This window comes from Scyliorhinus canicula, chromosome 8, assembly GCF_902713615.1.
Source record: "Scyliorhinus canicula chromosome 8, sScyCan1.1, whole genome shotgun sequence".
In the NCBI taxonomy this organism is placed as follows: domain Eukaryota; kingdom Metazoa; phylum Chordata; class Chondrichthyes; order Carcharhiniformes; family Scyliorhinidae; genus Scyliorhinus; species Scyliorhinus canicula.
Window position 1 is genome coordinate 97868700 of NC_052153.1, and position 18683 is coordinate 97887382.

The 18683-nt window shown below is 42.0% G+C and overlaps 1 protein-coding gene across 2 annotated transcripts in view; it reads left to right on the forward strand.

Annotated features, from left to right (window-relative positions):
* LOC119970404 (E3 ubiquitin-protein ligase MARCHF3) overlaps positions 1-18683 on the forward strand; it is a 103905-nt gene that overhangs the window by 71380 nt on the left and 13842 nt on the right. For both annotated transcript variants that reach the window (XM_038804977.1, XM_038804976.1), the window contains 2 exons: positions 6040-6277; positions 8517-8721. In XM_038804977.1, coding sequence (XP_038660905.1) covers positions 6090-6277; positions 8517-8721 — 393 coding nt within the window. In that variant the 5' untranslated portion in view covers positions 6040-6089. The remainder of the gene's footprint in view (positions 1-6039; positions 6278-8516; positions 8722-18683) is intronic.

The following is an 18683-nucleotide window of genomic DNA, read 5'->3' on the forward strand; positions in this document are numbered from 1 at the left end:
ATGAGGATTATCCACTTTGGTAGCAAAAACAGAAAGGCAGATTATTATCTGAATGGCTATAGATTGAGAAGGGAATGTGCAACAAGATGTGGGTATCCTTGTACACCAGTCACTGGAACTAAACAGGCAGGTGCAGTAGGTATGGTGTTCTTTGAGTTGCTAAATTCAGGGCGGTTGGCGTAATGTTCACAAGGACCACAAAATAGCTTTAACTTGAACAAAGTTATACATTTATTAACACTACTAATTTGGATTCAACACTTACTCCTATATAATACACAATTGATAATTAACATATAATCTACACTTGTCTACTGCTAGTCTCTACACTATTACATTAACTATGATCTGCTCTCACTCTCACTATCTTTCCTTCAGTCTGTACTCTAACTATCTCCTTCACTTTTCTCCCCTAAGACGTAGCATCAATGTCTTATATACTTGTGCATCTAGCTTCCCCTAGTGGTTGATTTAGACATTTCATTAACCCTTTCAAGTCTTGCATTTATGATGTCACAGTCGGCAGTGAAGAAGATGAATGATATGTTGGCCTTCATAGCAAGAGGATTAGAGTACAGGAGCAGGGATGTCTTGCTGCAATTATACAGGGCCTTGGTGAAACCACACCTGAAATATTTTGTGCAATTTTGTTCTCCTTATGAATGGCGGAGCTGGCTTGAATGGTCAAATGGCCGACTCCTAATATTTTCTATGCTTCTATGTAAGTTTTACGGTTTGAAAAGTGAGATAGGGAGATTTAACGAACAAATCTGAGTTCAGGGCCTAGGCAACTGAAGACATGGAGACTGAGGGCAATTAAATATTGAAAATGCTCAAGGTCAGAGAAGCACTGATGTCTTGGGAGGGCTGGGAGAGATTAAGAGATTGGCTGGAACAAGGCAATGGAAAGATTTGAAATCAAGGTAGAAATTTTTTTATTTTTTTTAAAGGCTTTTAACCAGGAACCAGTGTAGGTCAGCAAGTAGAGGGATGTGGAATGCATAAGATTTGATGGAAGTTGGGATATATATAACGGGGTTTTGAATGGTGTCAAAAGTCCAGAAGAACACTAGGATTAGGAGCAGGAGTAGGCCTTTCAGCTCTTCGAGTATGCCCCGTCATTTGATAAGATCATGGCTGATCTGATTGTGGCCTCAACTCTGTTTTTCTGTCTACCCCCTACTCCTTTTTATTCTTTTGTCAATGAAGAATCTATCTAACTCGGCCTTTAACTTATTGAGTAGCCTCTGCTACTCTCTGGGGAGAGAATTGCACAGATCCCAATTCCTGTATGGAAGGAAATTCACTTTATTGACGGGCCATTGTCGACTAGCAACTAGAACATACAGTTCAGAAGGAAGCCATTCGGCCCATCGAGTCAGCACCAACCCACTTAAGCCCTCACTTTCGCCCCATCCCCGTAACCAAATAACCCCTCCTAACCTTTTTTGGTCACTAAGGGAAATTCATCATGGCCAATCCATCAAACCTGCACGACTGTGGGAGGAAACTGGAGCACCCGGAGGAAACTCACGCAGACACGGGGAGAATGTGCCGACTCCGCACAGACAGTGACCCAGCAGGGAATCGAACCTGGGGCCTGGCGCTGTGAAGCCATAGTGCTAGGCACTTGGCTACTGTGTTGCCCATAACTATTCGTGAATCTCGTACCAGGATTCAATCACAGGCAGCGAGCAGGGTGCAGGGGTGGGCATTGCTCTTGTCAGGTCAGTACATTCATACACGATCAAGTATCGCCAATCAAGCATTCATGGAAACACCAGCTTTACTGACTACCCTTGCCAAATAGTTTGTCATTAAGCAGTTCGTGTGGAACCATTTCCTACTTCAAGCAAATAGGTAACACTCTTGTAACCGAAGATCAAGTTAAGAAGTTTACTAAAAATTATCCAATATTGTCAGAGGTCGCGGAGATGAGGAAAGACGTCGGAGAAAACATGAATTAAAGCCATATTCCACTCAAAGACTTTAATTGTCCATACATACAGGTTGTAAATCATGGATAAATTAAGGGTAAATCATGTTTGACTAATTTACTAGCCAAATGGATGATGGGGATCCTGTAGATGCAGTATATATCTGGACTTCTGGAAGGTGTTTGAAAAGGTAACACACAGAAGGTTAATACACAAGGTTAGATCACACCGGGTTAGAAGTAATTTATTAGCTTGGATAGAAGTCTGGCTGACGGACAGAAGACAAAGAGTCGGGATAAATAGATCTACTCTATATTAATGACTTATTAATAAGAATTGAACATTATATTCCAAGTGTGGCCTAACTAAGGTTCTATGCAGTTGCAGTATGATTTGCCAATTTTTATACTCTATGCCCCAGCTGATGGAGGAAAGCATGCCATATGCCACTTTGACTACCTTCTCCAGCTGCATTGCCACTTTGATGACCTATGGACCTGTACACCCAGAAACCTCTGCCTGTCAATACTCTTAAGGGTTCTGCATTTCCTGTCCATTTTCCATCTGGATTAGACCTTCAAAAATGCATTACCTCACATTTGTCCAGATGAAACTCCACCTGCCATCTCTCCGCTCAAGTCTCCAACCAATCTATATCCTGCTGTATCCTCTGAAATGAAAAAATGAAAATGAAAATCGCTTTATTGTCACGAGTAGGCTTCAATGAAGTTACTGTGAAAAGCCCCTAGTCGCTACATTCTGTCCGGGGAGGCTGGTACGGGAATCTAACCGTGCTGCTGGCCTGCTTGGTCTGCTTTAAAAGCCAGCGATTTAGCTGAGTGAGCTAAACCAGCCCCTCTGGTACCTTTATCAAGTGTCTTTTAGAAATACAAATACACCATAGCTACAAGTTCTTCTTTATCCATCTTGCTTTTTACTTCCTCAAAGAACTCTAGTTAAACACTATTTCCATTTTTAGAAAACAATGTTGGCTCTGCCTCCTTGCATTATAATTGTCTGAGTGCCCTGTGAAAACCTCCTCAATAATAGATACTAGCATTTTCCCGATGACAGATTAGAATAATCTGATTTATTTCTTTTTACCCCCTTCCCTTCCTCAACACACACTCATTCATGCGATTTCTATGACCTAGTACAGATAAATGTAGAATTTTAATACTCATTGCTTTAGCTCTCAGCAACATAATACCAAATATGATAGGCAGAGTAACTTCATTTTTTTTGGCATGCAGGTGGTGGATTGTATTGAGATAATTGAATTGAACTTGATTTAATTATTTGGAGAATTTGCTGATGAGGTTGGTTTGACTTCCAAGCTCAATTTGGCATTTCTACCATAACGGGCAGTGTTTCATTCTATTCTCCTTGCCTATGGCATTGTGCAGCTTCTGACATCTATGTCCAAGTTGAATGGTCAAGTCATAGCACTTGTGTTGTTAGATCAATCATGGCCACGTTCATTTATAGTCTGATCCAGGTGACCCCACTCGCATGCTGGGCTGTCCTTGAAATTCCATTTGTGGCAAAGGTGTGATGTTCCTGATTTGCATTGTTTTCAAGAGAGGTCAAACCCTGGAGGCTCCTCTTGTTGGAAGACTAGCCAGATCTTTGGTAATATTGATGTCAACCCAAGGTTACACCGTTTGTAATTTTTGACTAAACCTTCATTGCTCAAAGCACTCACAGAACTCTCAATGTTTGAATGATTTGAGTCTATTTATTCTATTGGACTGTTTTTAATAAGTACAACTGTGAAAGATGACTTACTCGGGGAGTCCTTCACAATTATAGCTTTTGTCTTTGAGATGAGATATTAAGCAATCACATGATAATGGCAAAGAAAGAAGAATTTTATGTTTTATATGGTATCTTTCATAGCTTCAGGATGCCCCAAAACGTGCCAGCTTTTGAAGTATCACCATTGTTGTAGTATAAGTAAATGTGTCATGGGAGTGCCCCTTTAAGAAATGTTTGTCGTCTTACATGGCTTCAGTGATGTCATTGTGTGGGTGGAGCTGGGCTGTGGCTCTTGGAGTTGGTTTTACTTTTGCTTTGGTTTGGGGCTGTTTTGGTGGCTGAGTTGTGTTGCTTTCGTTTTTCACATTTGGCTGTTGTACTCGGAAAGAGAAGTATCTTGGCCTGTCTCTATATCTTCATTTTAAAAGCTGTTTCCAGGTTACTTGATAACTTAGAAGTGATAACTGTTTTCTGGACAGAATTCAAACCTGCTATTTTGGAAAGGAAACCAGAGTATCCATGCCATGTTTGAGTGCTGTGTGTTGGGTGACACCTTTGAAAAGGGGGTTCTGGTTTATGGGATCTTGTTATTAAATTGGAACAGTTAAAGGAGGGAATTTATTAAGGGTTATACATAGATTATTGTAGCTGTGTGGGGTATTTATTTTGGTAGTTGATAAAAATGCTTACTGTGTGTGTTTCTAAAAATGTTAACTTAATTTGTAGAATAAAGCTTGTTTTTGATTAAAAGTGCTTAAGGCCTCTGTTCAATAACACCTGAAAGGCAGGCCCTTGTACTCCTCGTAACCAAAATCGATAAACAGTTGTAGGTCAGGTGAACTCCATGATATACTTTAGCGTTTTTCTAAACCCTGGCCCATAACAAATGCAACTAATTTTTGCACAGCAAGGTTGTATAAACAGCATTAAGAGATCACAGCATCTTTTTTCAGTGATGTTGCTTGAAGGATGAAGATTGGTCAGAACACCTTCTCTCCTTCTCTTTGAGTAGTGCAAAGGGATCTTATACCTACACTTGAAAATGTAAAGAAAAGGTTCTATTTATCTTTTCACTCAAAAGACAGCAAGGATGTCACTGATGAGGCTGGCATGTGTTGCCTAGCCCTAATTGCCCTTGAACTGAATGACTTGATGGCCATTTTCAGAGGGCAGTTAAGCGTCAATCACATACTGTGAATCTGGAGTCACATGTAGGCCAGACCAGGTAAAGATGGAGGACATTAGTGAAACGGGTAGGTGCTTGTGACAATCAATAGTTTCATGGTCACTATTACTGAGACTAGCTTTCAATTCCAATTTTTTTTTTATTAATTGAATTTGAATCCCAACAGTTACCGGGGTAGGATTTGAACCCATATCCTAGATTACTAGTCCAGTTACATTACCACTATGCCATCACCTTTCCTGGTTGTGCTTACTCTGTGATTTTAATTTTGATGTTGTCCATTTAATAGAAAATGGTGTGCCTGTGCCTATGGTCAGTTAGTGGGAGCACGAGGAAAGTTATACAAATCAACCATTAAAATCCACAACTTTGACATGTCGGTAGTTTCTGGGTCTGCTGTGCATTTTTGAGGCTCTCGCACACCATTTCTGATTCCATGTTAAGATCAGGGCCCATTCCCCATACTGACCACAATGGAAATGGCTTTCCTCTCTATACCTTTGCCCTTGATTTGTAACTGTGAACACTGCAATCAGATTGAATCTTAAATTTCTGTAGGTCATTTTTTTAAAAAGCTCCAGTTTCTCTCCCTCTCATTTATACCCGTTTCTTGGCATCTTCTGTATCTACTCTGTGCTTTGACCTCCTTCCTAAAGGGCTACAATATTCCACATGATATTTCAGCTTAATTATCGTTTGTACCAGGTTAGCATTACCTCTTTGTTTTTGATACATGTTAGGCCATCTATAAGTATTTGCAAGTCCAAATACCCTCCTGCACGAAGTGCTGATAACACAAATGGCTGCTATGGGAGATGGCCATTGTTACTAAAATACAATTTGAGGAGGTAATAGATGGTGTTCTGCTGAGCCTAGCACTAGCACATTTTATTGAAGTTTTAGTCTGCATCTAATTCATTCTATACAAGGCTTGCTGACACTGAACATGAATGAGAAAATTCATTTTCTGATCAGCCCCAAATTGCCTTCCAGCTATGAATTCCTCCCTTTCTCCTCCTGTCGCCCCCAAAAGAATTAGGTTTGATTTATTAACTGTTTAGTTAATACTTACACATGATAACAGGAAAGTATTTTTACCCTCTTTGCAAGTGTCCCCCAGATTTTAATCATCCAAATCTATTTTTCCTGACTTTTTAGATGGAAATATGAATGTGATCGCATTTATTGACTGAGAATTCCCTGTTGCCATGACAACTAGCCATTGCAATCACCTTCCGGAGGTCCTTCCAGACTGTACTAGCTTGATACCATTAGTAAAAACAGTGGAGGATTCTGCTGATGTCGTGAATGGGCAGCCACAATATGTCATGCAAGTTTCAGCTAAAGACGGGCAACTGCTATCAACAGCAGTGGTTAGGACGCTGAACACAAAAAGGTACGATAAATTTTCTATCTGATAATTGTCAGCAATGCAAAGGAAAAGAAAATATATTTTGAACCCTGATGTAAATTTTCTAGCATGAATCGTGTTATTTGGTCAGGTTACTTAATGACCTTGTACTTTGGAAACAAACATTGAATTTTTCCAGACAGCCAACAGACATTATCCCTCCTGTGTAATAAGACTGTTTACCTTAGACCAGGGTGGGACCTATTCGTGTGATACTCCACATTTCAATGTTTTTCCCACTCAAAGGGCCAATGAGCAAATTTCAGAAAAATAGGTTTGGCACAGCATTAAACATGAATTTTTGAAAAAAAACAATCCATGTCAGAAATTGATCACTTTAAAAAAAAAGTAATAAAAATTACTATTTTAAAAGTGCCAAGCAGCAGAGCTAATCAGTAAAACCCTTTTTGCTTAATAAGCAAAGCTAGAAAGGCAGACTAGGCCCCAAGTCCTGGTCACCGGGGAAGGGATGGGGAACACTGCTGAGATAAGGATTTAGGTTTGACTAACACTATTCTTGCATTCCCCTCTGACACACACCTCGTGCTAGCCTTGGTGGAAATCATACGAAAGTGGGGGTCAGAGGTGAATTGCTTTTCATCCTGGGTTTTTCTTCTCTCCTAGTCTGCTTTGTGGATAACTTTTTGGAGAGGGAGGAGGGGTAGGGTTTGTATCTGGCCTGCTTCTCAGTCTGCAGGTCTTGACACTAGGGGCTGGTTTAGCTCACTGGGCTAATCGCTGGCTTTTAAAGCAGACCAAGCAGGCCAGCAGCACGGTTCGATTCCTGTACCAGCCTCCCCGGACAGGCGCCGGAATGTGGCGACTAGGGGCTTTTCACAGTAACTTCATTGAAGCCTACTCGTGACAATAAGCAATTTTCATTTTCATTTCATTTCTCTCATTAGCTGTCTAGCTAATGTCATTAGCGGTTTGCAGATTTTACTGCTGAGGAGGAATTCAGGGCGAGAGAAGGAGTAGGTGATTCTATCCTGGTGCAAAACGTAACATTGTAAACTGTGAAATGGGGATGTAGACAAGTTGGTGGAATGGGTGGGCAGGTGGTCGATGAAGTTTAAAGCAGAGAGAAATGTGAGGTGATTTAGTTTGGTAGGAAAAACAAGAGAGATGCAACTCTAAAGGAGTGAAGGTGCAGATGGACCTGGGTGAATATCATCTTAGTTCATTTTAAAATGGCAGGGCAGGTTGAAAATGCAGTTAGTCTTTATTAATAGGAGCATAGTGTTAGAGCAAAGAGACTATATTTGTATAAGGTACTGGTTTAGCCTCAGCTGGCGTATTATGTCCAGTTCTGGGCACTACTTTCGGAAGGATGTGAAGGCATTGGTGAGAATGCAGAAAGGATTCACAAGAATGGTTCCAGGGATTTCATAGATTTCACAGAATTGACAGTGCAGAAGGAGGCCATTCGGCCCATCGAGTCTGCACCGGCTCTTGAAAAGAGCACCCTACCCAAGCCCACACCTCCACCCTATCCCCATAACCCAGTAACCCCACCCAACACAAAGGGCAGTTTTGGACGCTGAGGGCAATTTAGCATAGCCAGTCCACCTAACCTGCATATCTTTGGACTCTGGGAGGAAACCGGAGCACCCGGAGGAAACCCACGCACACACTGGGAGAATGTGCAGACTCCGCACAGACAGTGACCCAAGCCGGGAGTCGAACCTGGGACCCTGGAGCTGTGAAGCACGAAGAACTTCAATTCAGATTGGAGAAGTCAGGACTGTTTTCCTTGTAGAAAAGAAGGCTGAAAGGTGATCTGATAGAGATATTCAAAATTGTGAGGTCTGGACAGAGTAGATAGGGAGAAACTGTTCCCACTTGTGAAAGATTCAAGAACGAGAGGGCAGAGATTGAAAGTAATTTGCAAGATAAGCAAAACTGATGCGAGAAAAACTTCCACACAACGAGTAGTTAAGGTCTGGAATGCACTGCCTGAGAGTGTGGTGGAGGCAGATTTAATCCAGGCATTCAAAAGGGAATTAGAATGTTATTTGAAAACTAAATATGCAGAGTGATTGCGCGAAGATAGGAGAATGCCGCTAAACTCATTCCGAGGCAATGCATACATATGGATTTAATAGCCTCCTCCTGTACTGCAACAGTCATGTGATTGTGATATTAATATGATTAGGTTTTGCTGTCTTCTAGATTATGTTTCACATAAGGTTGAATTTGGAATTGATGAATCTTACTTTTGCAGCACACTCCTTGACCGACCTATGTGCAGGATCTGCCATGAATGCAGCAACCAAGAAGACCTGCTATCCCCCTGTGAATGTACAGGAACCCTAGGAACTATTCATAGAAGTTGCCTAGAGCACTGGCTTTCTTCTTCAAACACCAGTTACTGTGAACTCTGCCATTTCAAGTTTTCAGTGGAGCGTAAACCTAGACCATTAATAGAGGTCAGTAAGTCATGCATGTCCACAAATAATGTGTTCCAAAAATAGTTCAGGATGTGCATCAATCAATTTACATTTTTTTTTAGGTGTAGTTGTGCAAATTTGAGGCTGCAGAGAAAGTGTTTGTTCGAAATCAACCAGCCATAGACTTGCTTTCAAGGAAGAGCTGATCTGTTTGGTCCAAGGCATTTTTTTAAGTGCAACTGGGGAAGCTGAATTCCTTACTAAACTGGTACTACATCTGATAATGAATTTGGGGACCTGAAATGGACAATATTTCCTGCTCAGTATCAACCTTTATTAATGATGGGCGGCACGGTGGAGCAGTGGTTCGATCCTGGCCCCGGGTCACTGTCCGTGACGAGTTTGCACATACTCCCAGCGTCTGTGTGGGCCACAACCCAAAAAGACATGCAGGGTAGGTGGATTGACCACGCCAAATTGCCCCTTAATTGGGGGGGGGGGGGGGGGGGGGAATTTGATACTCTAATTTTATTTCAAAAAAACATTCATTAATGAGCACAAATTTTGGAATTTTAAAAAATTTATTTTCTGATCAATGTGGATACTTAGGGCGAAATTCTCCCCCCCCCCCCACGACGGGTGGGAGAATAGCGGGAGGGCCTTCCCGACTTTTTTGACGCCCTCCCGCTATTCTCCCCCTCCCCCGCCGAAATCCCGACACGAATCGCTGCCGCCGTTTTTTTTACGGCCGGCAGCGATTCACAGCTGTTAGAAGGGCCGAAGTCCGAGCCCTTTACGACCTTTTTACGAACGGCAAACACACCTGGTCCTGCCGTTCGTAAAAACGTCGTGACCACCTGGAAAAAAATAACCATGGCACCGATTGGCACGGCAGTACCACGGCCGTGCCAAGGGTGCCATGGGCCCGCGATCGGTGCCCACCGATCGCGGGCAGCGGGCCCGATGCCCGCGCACTATTTGTCCTTCCGCCGCCCCGCAGTATCAATACGCGGGGCGGCTGAGGGGCAACCCGGACCGCGCATGCGCGGGTTTCGCGCAAAAACGCGATGACGTCACCCACGCATGCGCGGGTGGAGTCTTCCCACCTGCGCATGCGCGGCTGACGTCATATGACGCGTCAGCCGGCGCTAAGTCCGACAAGCGGGCTTAACGATTTTCGTTAAGCCCGACTTGTCGGAGCCTCCGCCGTCGGGCTGCTAGCCCCGACGGGGGACCAGAATCGGTCCCCCGTCGGGAAGGGGCGCGATGCCGTAAAACCCGCCCGGGTTTTACGGCAGTTTGACGATTTCTCCCGTTTTGGGAGAATTTCGCCCATAATTAGGAGCAATCCCTCTCGTTGCTCTCGATTCAAATTTCTTCGCGTGCTCTGCCTTTTGGGTGACCTTCTTAATTTCTGTTCCAATAATCACATAAAGAAATAATACCTCATTAAAGGTTCAACAAGTGTCAATATTCGTGAGATGTGAGCTTGAAGTTGTAAATTTCACACTTTCCTATATGAAGTTTCATTTTCTTTGCTTCCAATGTAGCAATAAGTATTTATATTATTATCTAGTTCTAAACTTTAAACCAAAATGTACATTTTAGTTCTCAAAATTCTCTGTCGTCCTCAATTATCTGTCATCCTCAAAATTGTGCTCTTTTATCACATTAGGATTGTCCCACTGTCTCTCTGAAACAAAGATCTGTTGATTAAATATTAGAAAGCTGGTCTGACATTGTTCTTTCAATGCAAGTATTAAATAAGGTCCCAATCATCTATTACCAGGGGATTTCTGAGCTGAGATTGCCAATCAGAAACGAGACTTGAAAATGTTTACTAATACAGACTACACATGGACCACATCATGTACCATCAAGCCTTGCTTTCCTCTGCCAATACTGCTCACTGCCCCAGGATCAGCAAAGAAAACTGCTTGGTTTCTTTACTGCACTACAAATCATCTCCTTAAACCCTCTCTCTCCTCCAACAGTTATGAAGAGTTCATTTATTTCCTTATCACTAGGATTAAGGTCATCTGTTCAGCTGCCTCTGCTATGTACCTGCCTTCCAGCCAATCACCTATTATTTTTAACATCTTCTCTCCTACCTCCTACCATCCAAATTCTGTTCTTGGCCTCCATTAGCTACATTATAAATGGCTGTTGTCAGATACTTTCACCCACACCCTCATCACCACACCCTGCTCAAAAAAAACATTCTATACCCTTCTCATCTTCTAAGCTATATCTTCAACCTTTATTTCTTTTCAAATTCTTGAAAGTGTTGCCACCTCCAATTTACTTGAACTTCAGTGAAATATATTCTGTGATGATCCCACCTCCTTCATACCAACCTCTCTGTCATTCTGCTGTCAAAAGCACCATCCTCTGTTGCTTATCTCCCTCACTTGACTCGACTTTTACTTACCCAGTCATGGCAAGAGAATCCCATAATTAACTTCCTCGTTACTTCAGGAGTTACAAATTCTCATTTGTGGCCCTGTCCCTTTCTTTATCTACGTGATTCCCTTTGCCCATATCAACCAAAACCGTGGGATGAGGTTCCACGCTGACAACATTCAGCTTGTACCTGTCCACCACCTTTTAATGATATGTATATAGTCAGGTTAGTGAAGGGTTAATAATTACATCTATGTGTAAATCAAACGCTAGAGGGCGTTTCTAATTCTCTGTATTTAAGACAACCTCCCAGGGAATTCTGGGAGAAGCTGAGAAGAACATGGAGAGAGCAGATTGAATGTTAATTAGAGATAGACAGCACAAGGCCAAATCATTGTGTAGTTAGTAGTTAGATAGAATATTGAACACTGTAATACAGATTCAATATAATTTATTATCATCCATAACTCAGTAGAGTGCTGAACTTCATTTAATTAGTAGTGTAATAATAATAGAACATAGAACATAGAAACATACAGCACAGAACAGGCCTTTCAGCCCACGATGTTGTGCCGAACTTTTGTCCTAGATTAAGAACAAATCAATCTACACCCCATCATTCTACCATAATCCATGTACCTATCCAATAGCCGCTTGAAGGTCCCTAATGTTTCCGACTCGACTACTTCCACAGGCAGTGCATTCCATGCCCCACTACTCTCTGGGTAAAGAACCTATCTCTGACATACCCCCCATATCTTCCACCATTCACCTTAAATTTATGTCCCCTTGTACTGGTTTGTTCCACCCGGGGAAAAAGTCTGTATCTACTCTATCTATTCCCCTGATCATCTTATAAACCTCAATCAAATCGCCCCTCATCCTTCTCCGTTCTAATGAGAAAAGGCCCAGCACCCTCAACCTTTCCTCGTAAGACCAGCTCTCCATTCCAGGCAACATCCTGGTAAATCTCCTTTGCACCTTTTTCCAAAGCTTCCACATCCTTCCTAAAATGAGGCAACCAGAACTGCACACAGTACTCCAAATGTGGCCTTACCAAGGTTTTGTACAGCTGCATCACCACCTCACAGCTCTTAAATTCAATCCCTCTGCTAATGAACGCTAGCACACCATAGGCCGTCTTCACAGCTCTATCCACTTGAGTGGCAATTTTCAAAGATCTATGAACATAGACCCCAAGATCTCTGCTCCTCCACATTGCCAAGAAACCTACCGTTAACCCTGTATTCCACATTCATATTTGTCTTTCCAAAATGGACAACCTCACACTTTTCAGGGTTAAACTCCATCTGCCACTTCTCAGCCCAGCTCTGCATCCTATCTATGCCTCTTTGCAGCCGACAACAGCCCTCCTCACTATCCACAGCTCCACCAATCTTCGTATCGTCTGCAAATTTACTGACCCACCCTTCAACCCTCTCATCCAAGTCATTAATGAAAATCACAAACAGCAGAGGACCCAGAACTGATCTCTGCGGTACGCAACTGGTAACTGGACTCCAGGCTGAATATTTGCCGTCTACCACCACTTTCTGACTTCTATCGGTTAGCCAGTTCGTTATCCAATTGGCCAAATTTCCCGCTATCTCATGCCTCCTTGTAAGCCTACCATGGGGAACCTTATCAAATGCCTTACTAAAATCCATGTACACCACATCCACTGCTTTACCTTCATCCACATGCTTGGTCACCTCCTCAAAGAATTTAATAAGACTTGTGAGGTAAGACCTACCCCTCAGAAATCTGTGCTGACTACCCCTAATCAAGCAGTGTCTTTCCAGATGCTCAGAAATCCTATCCCTCAGTACCCTATCCATTACTTTGCCTACCTACCACCGAAGTAAGACTAACTGGCCTGTAATTCCCAGGGTTATCCCTATTCTCCTTTTTGAACAGGGGCACGACATTCACCACTCTCCAATCCCCTGGTACCACCCCTGTTGACAGTGAGGACAAAAAGATCATTGCCAACGGCTCTGCAATTTCATCTCTTGCTTCCTATAGAATCCTTGAATATATCCCGTCAGGCCCGGGGGACTTGTCTGTCCTCAAGTTTTTCAAAATGCCCAACATATCTTCCTTCCCAACAAGTATCTCCTCGAGCTTACCAGTCTGTTTCACACTGTCCTCTCCAACAATATGGCCCCTCTCATTCGTAAATGAAGAAAAGTACTCGTTCAAGACCTCTCCATCTGTTCTGACTCAATACACAATCTCCCGCTACTGTCCTTGATCGGACCCACCTTGCTCTAGTCATTCTCATATTTCTCACATATGTGTAAAAGGCCTTGGGGTTTTCCTTGATTCTACCCGCCAAAGATTTTTCATGCCCTCTCTTAGCTCTCCTAAGAGTTCCCAGGGTTATACCTATTCTGTTTTTTGAACAGGGGCACGACATTCGCCACTCTCCAATCCACTGGTACGACCCCTGTTGACAGTGAGGACAAAAAGATCATTGCCAACCACTCTGCAATTTCATCTCTTGCTTCCCATAGAATCCTTGGATTTTGTTTCAATCTTTTCATTGGCATATTCTTTGTCAACACGACATCAGATCATTCTGGAAGAAAAGACAAAGAATACAACATATTACCAGTCTAATATAAGACGCGTCTTGACTTCTTCACTGCCCTTATTTATGTTGTCAGGCTTGTCCAACATTCAGACCTGAATGAACTGAAAATTCCTCCAGTTCAACACAAGGAAACCCTTGCCAATAATTCCGTTCCTCATCCCAGTCTCTGATTCGGATAGCCTATTTGAAGTCTGAATCTATAACTTTGCCACCATAAATAATCTTCAACCTTGTAACATTGCCTATTTCAGCCCACATTAATAGTAGACTGTTCACTATTCAGTGAAGTCCAAGATCAAGTGACTTTGTTGTCTTTTATGAGACGTCTCTTGTCCAATGTGAGGTCAGCATAGTCATGCACAGAACTGGTAATTCATGTTGAGGAAACTTCTGCAGCTGTCATCTCTGACCTTCCTAGTATCTCTGCTGCTCCTAGTGTGTGCCAGGTACTGGCTGAAACATAGCCTCCATTTTGGTAGCACTTGAAAGTTTATTCGCCATAACCCCTTTCATCTTGTGGGCAGCATAGACCAAGTCATCTGCATAGAGAAGCTTTCTGATTACTGATTCTATGACTTAGAAGGTACACAGTCTAGAGAGAAGCAAGAAGTTCCTTGAATAGAAGCTAATGTTGGTACCTGGAGGCATGTCTCAGGTGGTTTCCTTAAGTACTGCAACAAAGAAGAGATTGAAGAGTTAGGGACACAACACACCCTTGCTTTAAGCTAATGGTTAACACAAAGGTATCAGACATCTCTTTACAGGCAGAAACATTTCACCAACGCAGGATTGTGACATTGGATATTCTAGCTTGAAGAGTAAATGCCATAGGTCAACTCTTATCAAAAGCTTTAATTAGGTTTATGAATAACATATAGATCCTGATGTTGCTCCCTGTAATTTTGTTGTAGTTATTTTGCTGTAAACACCAGATTGGCTGCCCCACGGTTAGCTCTAAAGCCATAATGATTCTGGGAGATCATCATCTATGAGACTGTCTAATAGAGGTTTAATAGGAGCCTTGTGATTGAGAGAGGACATATTCCTTGATAGTTGCTGCATAGATTTTTAGATCCTTTCCATTTCCAGATGCTGATGTTTTTTGAGGTTCTGTGGAAAACTTTTCTCATCCCTAATGCTATTAAAGGCATTTGAAGTTTGTTGATCTCTGTTCTATTGCCCTTCAAAATCTCTGCTGGGACATCACCTGGGCCAATAATTTTGCTTTGTTGGTTGATTTTGATAGCCTTTATCACCTCTTCAATGGAAGGAGGAAGAGACTGGTTTTCTTTCTCCAGTAACTGTTTAATTTGATGCAGCAAATCTGCTGAGATGTGAGAGTTGACGATCTCAGCAAAATACTTACCCCACCTTTCCAGCTGCCTTGTAAGTGTTTTGTTCCTTCCATTAGCTGTTAGGATAGGAGCAAAAGTCATAATGGGTCAAATAAAGTCTTTAACACATCGTAAAAACATGCATCATACCTCTAAGCTGGATGATATAGCTCAGCAGTTTTTGCATTCCAACAGTCATCCTGCATTTCTGTTGAAGCACACTTGAGGTTGTGTTTACTATTTTTATAAACATGATGCTTGGTGTTGATCCAACCCCTAGAAGAGTTGGATCTACGAGCTGTTTTGTTTGAAAAGATGGGAGGGGTTTTCATCATTCTTGTCAAACCAGTCTTAGTGCTTGGGCTTGTAAATCCCAGGATGTGAACTGATGTCTTGGAAAATCTGGTCACAGAGCTGTTTGCCTTCATCTTCTACATCACTTGGGAAAGAAAGATCAAATTGCAGAATGGTGTCAAGTTGTGCAGCAAGGTTACAAGGCAATGGTGGGTTTTTTGTTTAACATCTACAGTTAGCTGTATCTGACAAGTGACTTTACGATATTTTGGCTGGATATTTAGGCTTAGCTTGGCAGTTATCAGACTGTAGTTTGCGATATAATCTTTCCATAATCTCCATTAATGTCACAAGTAGGCTTACATTAACACTGCAATGAAGTTATTGTGAAAGTCCCCAAGTTGCCACACTCTGGTGCCTGTTCGGGTACACAATTCAGTTTGTCCAATTCACCTAACAAGCATGTCTTTCGGGTCTTGTGGGAGGAAACCGGAGCGCCTGCAGGAAACCCACGCAGCCACATGGAGAACGTGCAGACTTTGCAGACAGTGACCCAAGCTGGGAATCAAACCCAGGTCTCTGGCGCTGTGAAGCAACAGTCCAACCACTGTGCTACTGTGCCGTTATCTTGATGTTAACCGTTTTTTCTGTCTGACAAGCATACAGTCAAGGAGATGCCAGTGCTTATATTGTGGGTGTTTCCAGGTTGTTGTGTACTGTTTGTCAATGTCTTTATCCATGCCTAAAATCATCTCCAAATTGCTGTTCCAATGTCATCTTTGGCAGGCTTTTCTTCTCCACGCTCCATAAATATCATCTCCCCCAAAACTTTGATGTCCATGTCCTGTCCTTCACCAATTCAATTCACTCATCACCCCATGATCACTGACTTACATTGATTTCTGGTCCTCCAACAGCTGAAATTTAAAGTCCTCATCCTCTTGAATAAGCACTCCTTGTCTCAACCCTCCTTCGTCACCAACCCAATAACCATCGCGAGCTTTGCATTGCTCTAACAGGCCTCATCCTCTGAACCTTTCTGCCTCTCCACCTCCCTCTTTTCCTTTAAGACCATCCTTAATGTACCATTATTTGGCCAAATATTTGGTCATCCCCTGCTAATAGCTGCTGCTTTTGGCTCATTGGTGGTTTCTTGTGATTTGCACTGCATTCTATGTCGAAACATAGGACAATGTTCTATGTTGAAGGTATTTTGAACAGATCACACACAGGGGATCGGCACGTGGCACAGTGATTAGCACTGCTGCCTACGACGCCGAGGACCCAAGTTTGAATCCCGGCCCTGGGTCACTGTCCGTGTAGAGGTTGCACATTCTCCTGGTGTCTGCGTGGGTTTCACCCCCACAACCCAAAGATGTGCAGATTAGGTGGATTGGCCACACTAAATTGCCCCTGAATTGGAATAAATAAATAATTGGGTGCTCTAAATTTATTTTTAAAAAAGTAACAGACCGATTTTTAAAAAAAAAACATCTTTTAGTTCAATTTTGTAGTTGTGGGAAAAGCCTCGTGTAAACTTGTTAATTCCAAAGTAGGCCAAAATTGCATTTCCACTTTCCTTTTCCACTTGGAAATTTGCAAGACGTACATCAGCGCAGTGGTTTGAGGTGTATGTGTTTCTTGGGTGTTGATGTAGTTTGAAAGGTCAATGTGACATGAAAGGTTACAAATCTCTCTTCACAAACTACTTCAATCTCATAAATCACTTGCAAATAAATTTGAAAAGCAATAATCAAAATATATACCATTTTTAGCCAGGTCTTTCCCTGAACCACTCCGGTTGTTGCCAGAAATCTGCTAAACTGCTGTTTCAGAGCTAACTGGACAAGTACAAAAGCAACATACTGACTGGACACTAGTTCAGTGATCCAACTAAGTACCTAAACGGTCTATTTATGGGAACACATCATCAGTTTGCTCCTTTTATGTTTTATTAGACCAGAACTGAAATTCAGTCAATATAGAACCATAGAATCCCTCCAGTGCAGAAGGAGGCCATTCGGCCCATCGAGTCTGCACCAACCCTCTGAAAGAGCACCCTTTCCCAGGCCCACTCTCCCTCCCTATCCCTGTAACCCCACAATCCTATCTAACCTGAACATTAATGGCAATTTAGCGTGGCCAATCCACCTAACCTGCACATCTTAGGACTGTAAGAGGAAACCTGAGCACCCGAAGGAAACCCAAGGCTGGAATTGAACCTGGATCCCTAGCAGTGTGACGCAGCAGTGCTACCACTGTACCAAAATATGATCTAAATCATTTTGAGAATGGTTTTCTTGCCCTTGTCCATGGGATGTTCTGACTCTGGGTTCAGTTCTGTGCACGTCCCTTGTTGAAAATAAGTTGTCAAACGGCTGAAGAACCAGACTAGCATTGTGTTGTATTTATGCAAGTTTCCTAATTGAAGTGTACAAAATTGGGCCAGATGGGGTAGACAGGAAAGGCTTTTTTTCCCCTAGCTGAGGGGGTCAGCTACCAGGGGCATAGTTTTAAGGTGATTTGTGGAAGGGTTAGAGGAGCTAAAATGCTCAACTTATTTAATAGGTACGTGGATCTGCATCTAAAGTGCTGTAACCTGCAAGGCTATGGACAGGTGCTGTAAAGTGGAATTAAAGCAACAAGTTTATTTTTTCTCTGGCCAGCGCAGACATAATGTGCTGAATGGTCTCTTTCTGCACCATCTCTTTTCTATAGTTCGAAGTTGACATGTATAATGCTGTATCTTTTATTTTGTCCCTATCTCCTGGTTATGTGGTCTCATGCCATAGATTCTGTTCTTTGAATTTCCCACAGGCAATGTGGGTGTGAAAGAAGCCAACAGAAAAGAAATTGAAGTGCACAAATAATGAAAGGAAACAAAAATTGATAAATTAAATCGAAAGTAAGACTGCATGAGTCGAGGGAACAATAGATAGGGGGAAATACAAAGGAATAAAGATGGGGTAGATCATAAATATATTTAAAAAGGCAAAAGCATGATGACCAATGGCACAAAAGACAGTCAACAAAAATAAAAAGTAAATTTGGTAGTCAGGATCTGAAATATATTTTAAAGTAGTTTTAAACTTCCCCTATTTTGCATTGGTAAAACATTTGACATCCACAGTATTTATCCATTTTACTAAATTATCTTGGTTTTGAAAAAAAACATCAAAATACTTTTAAAATGTTTTAATGATCTGAGCAAAATATCTTTCATAACCTAAGAAACCCATGTTAATTTAAACAACTTGTATTGAAGTCTAAATCAAAGTGTCAATATTTTAATAATTTATAATACAATTTAATTTCGCTATTTGATGATGTTCATTATTCTACCTTTTTAGAAATGCATTCTAAAAGCGCAACAT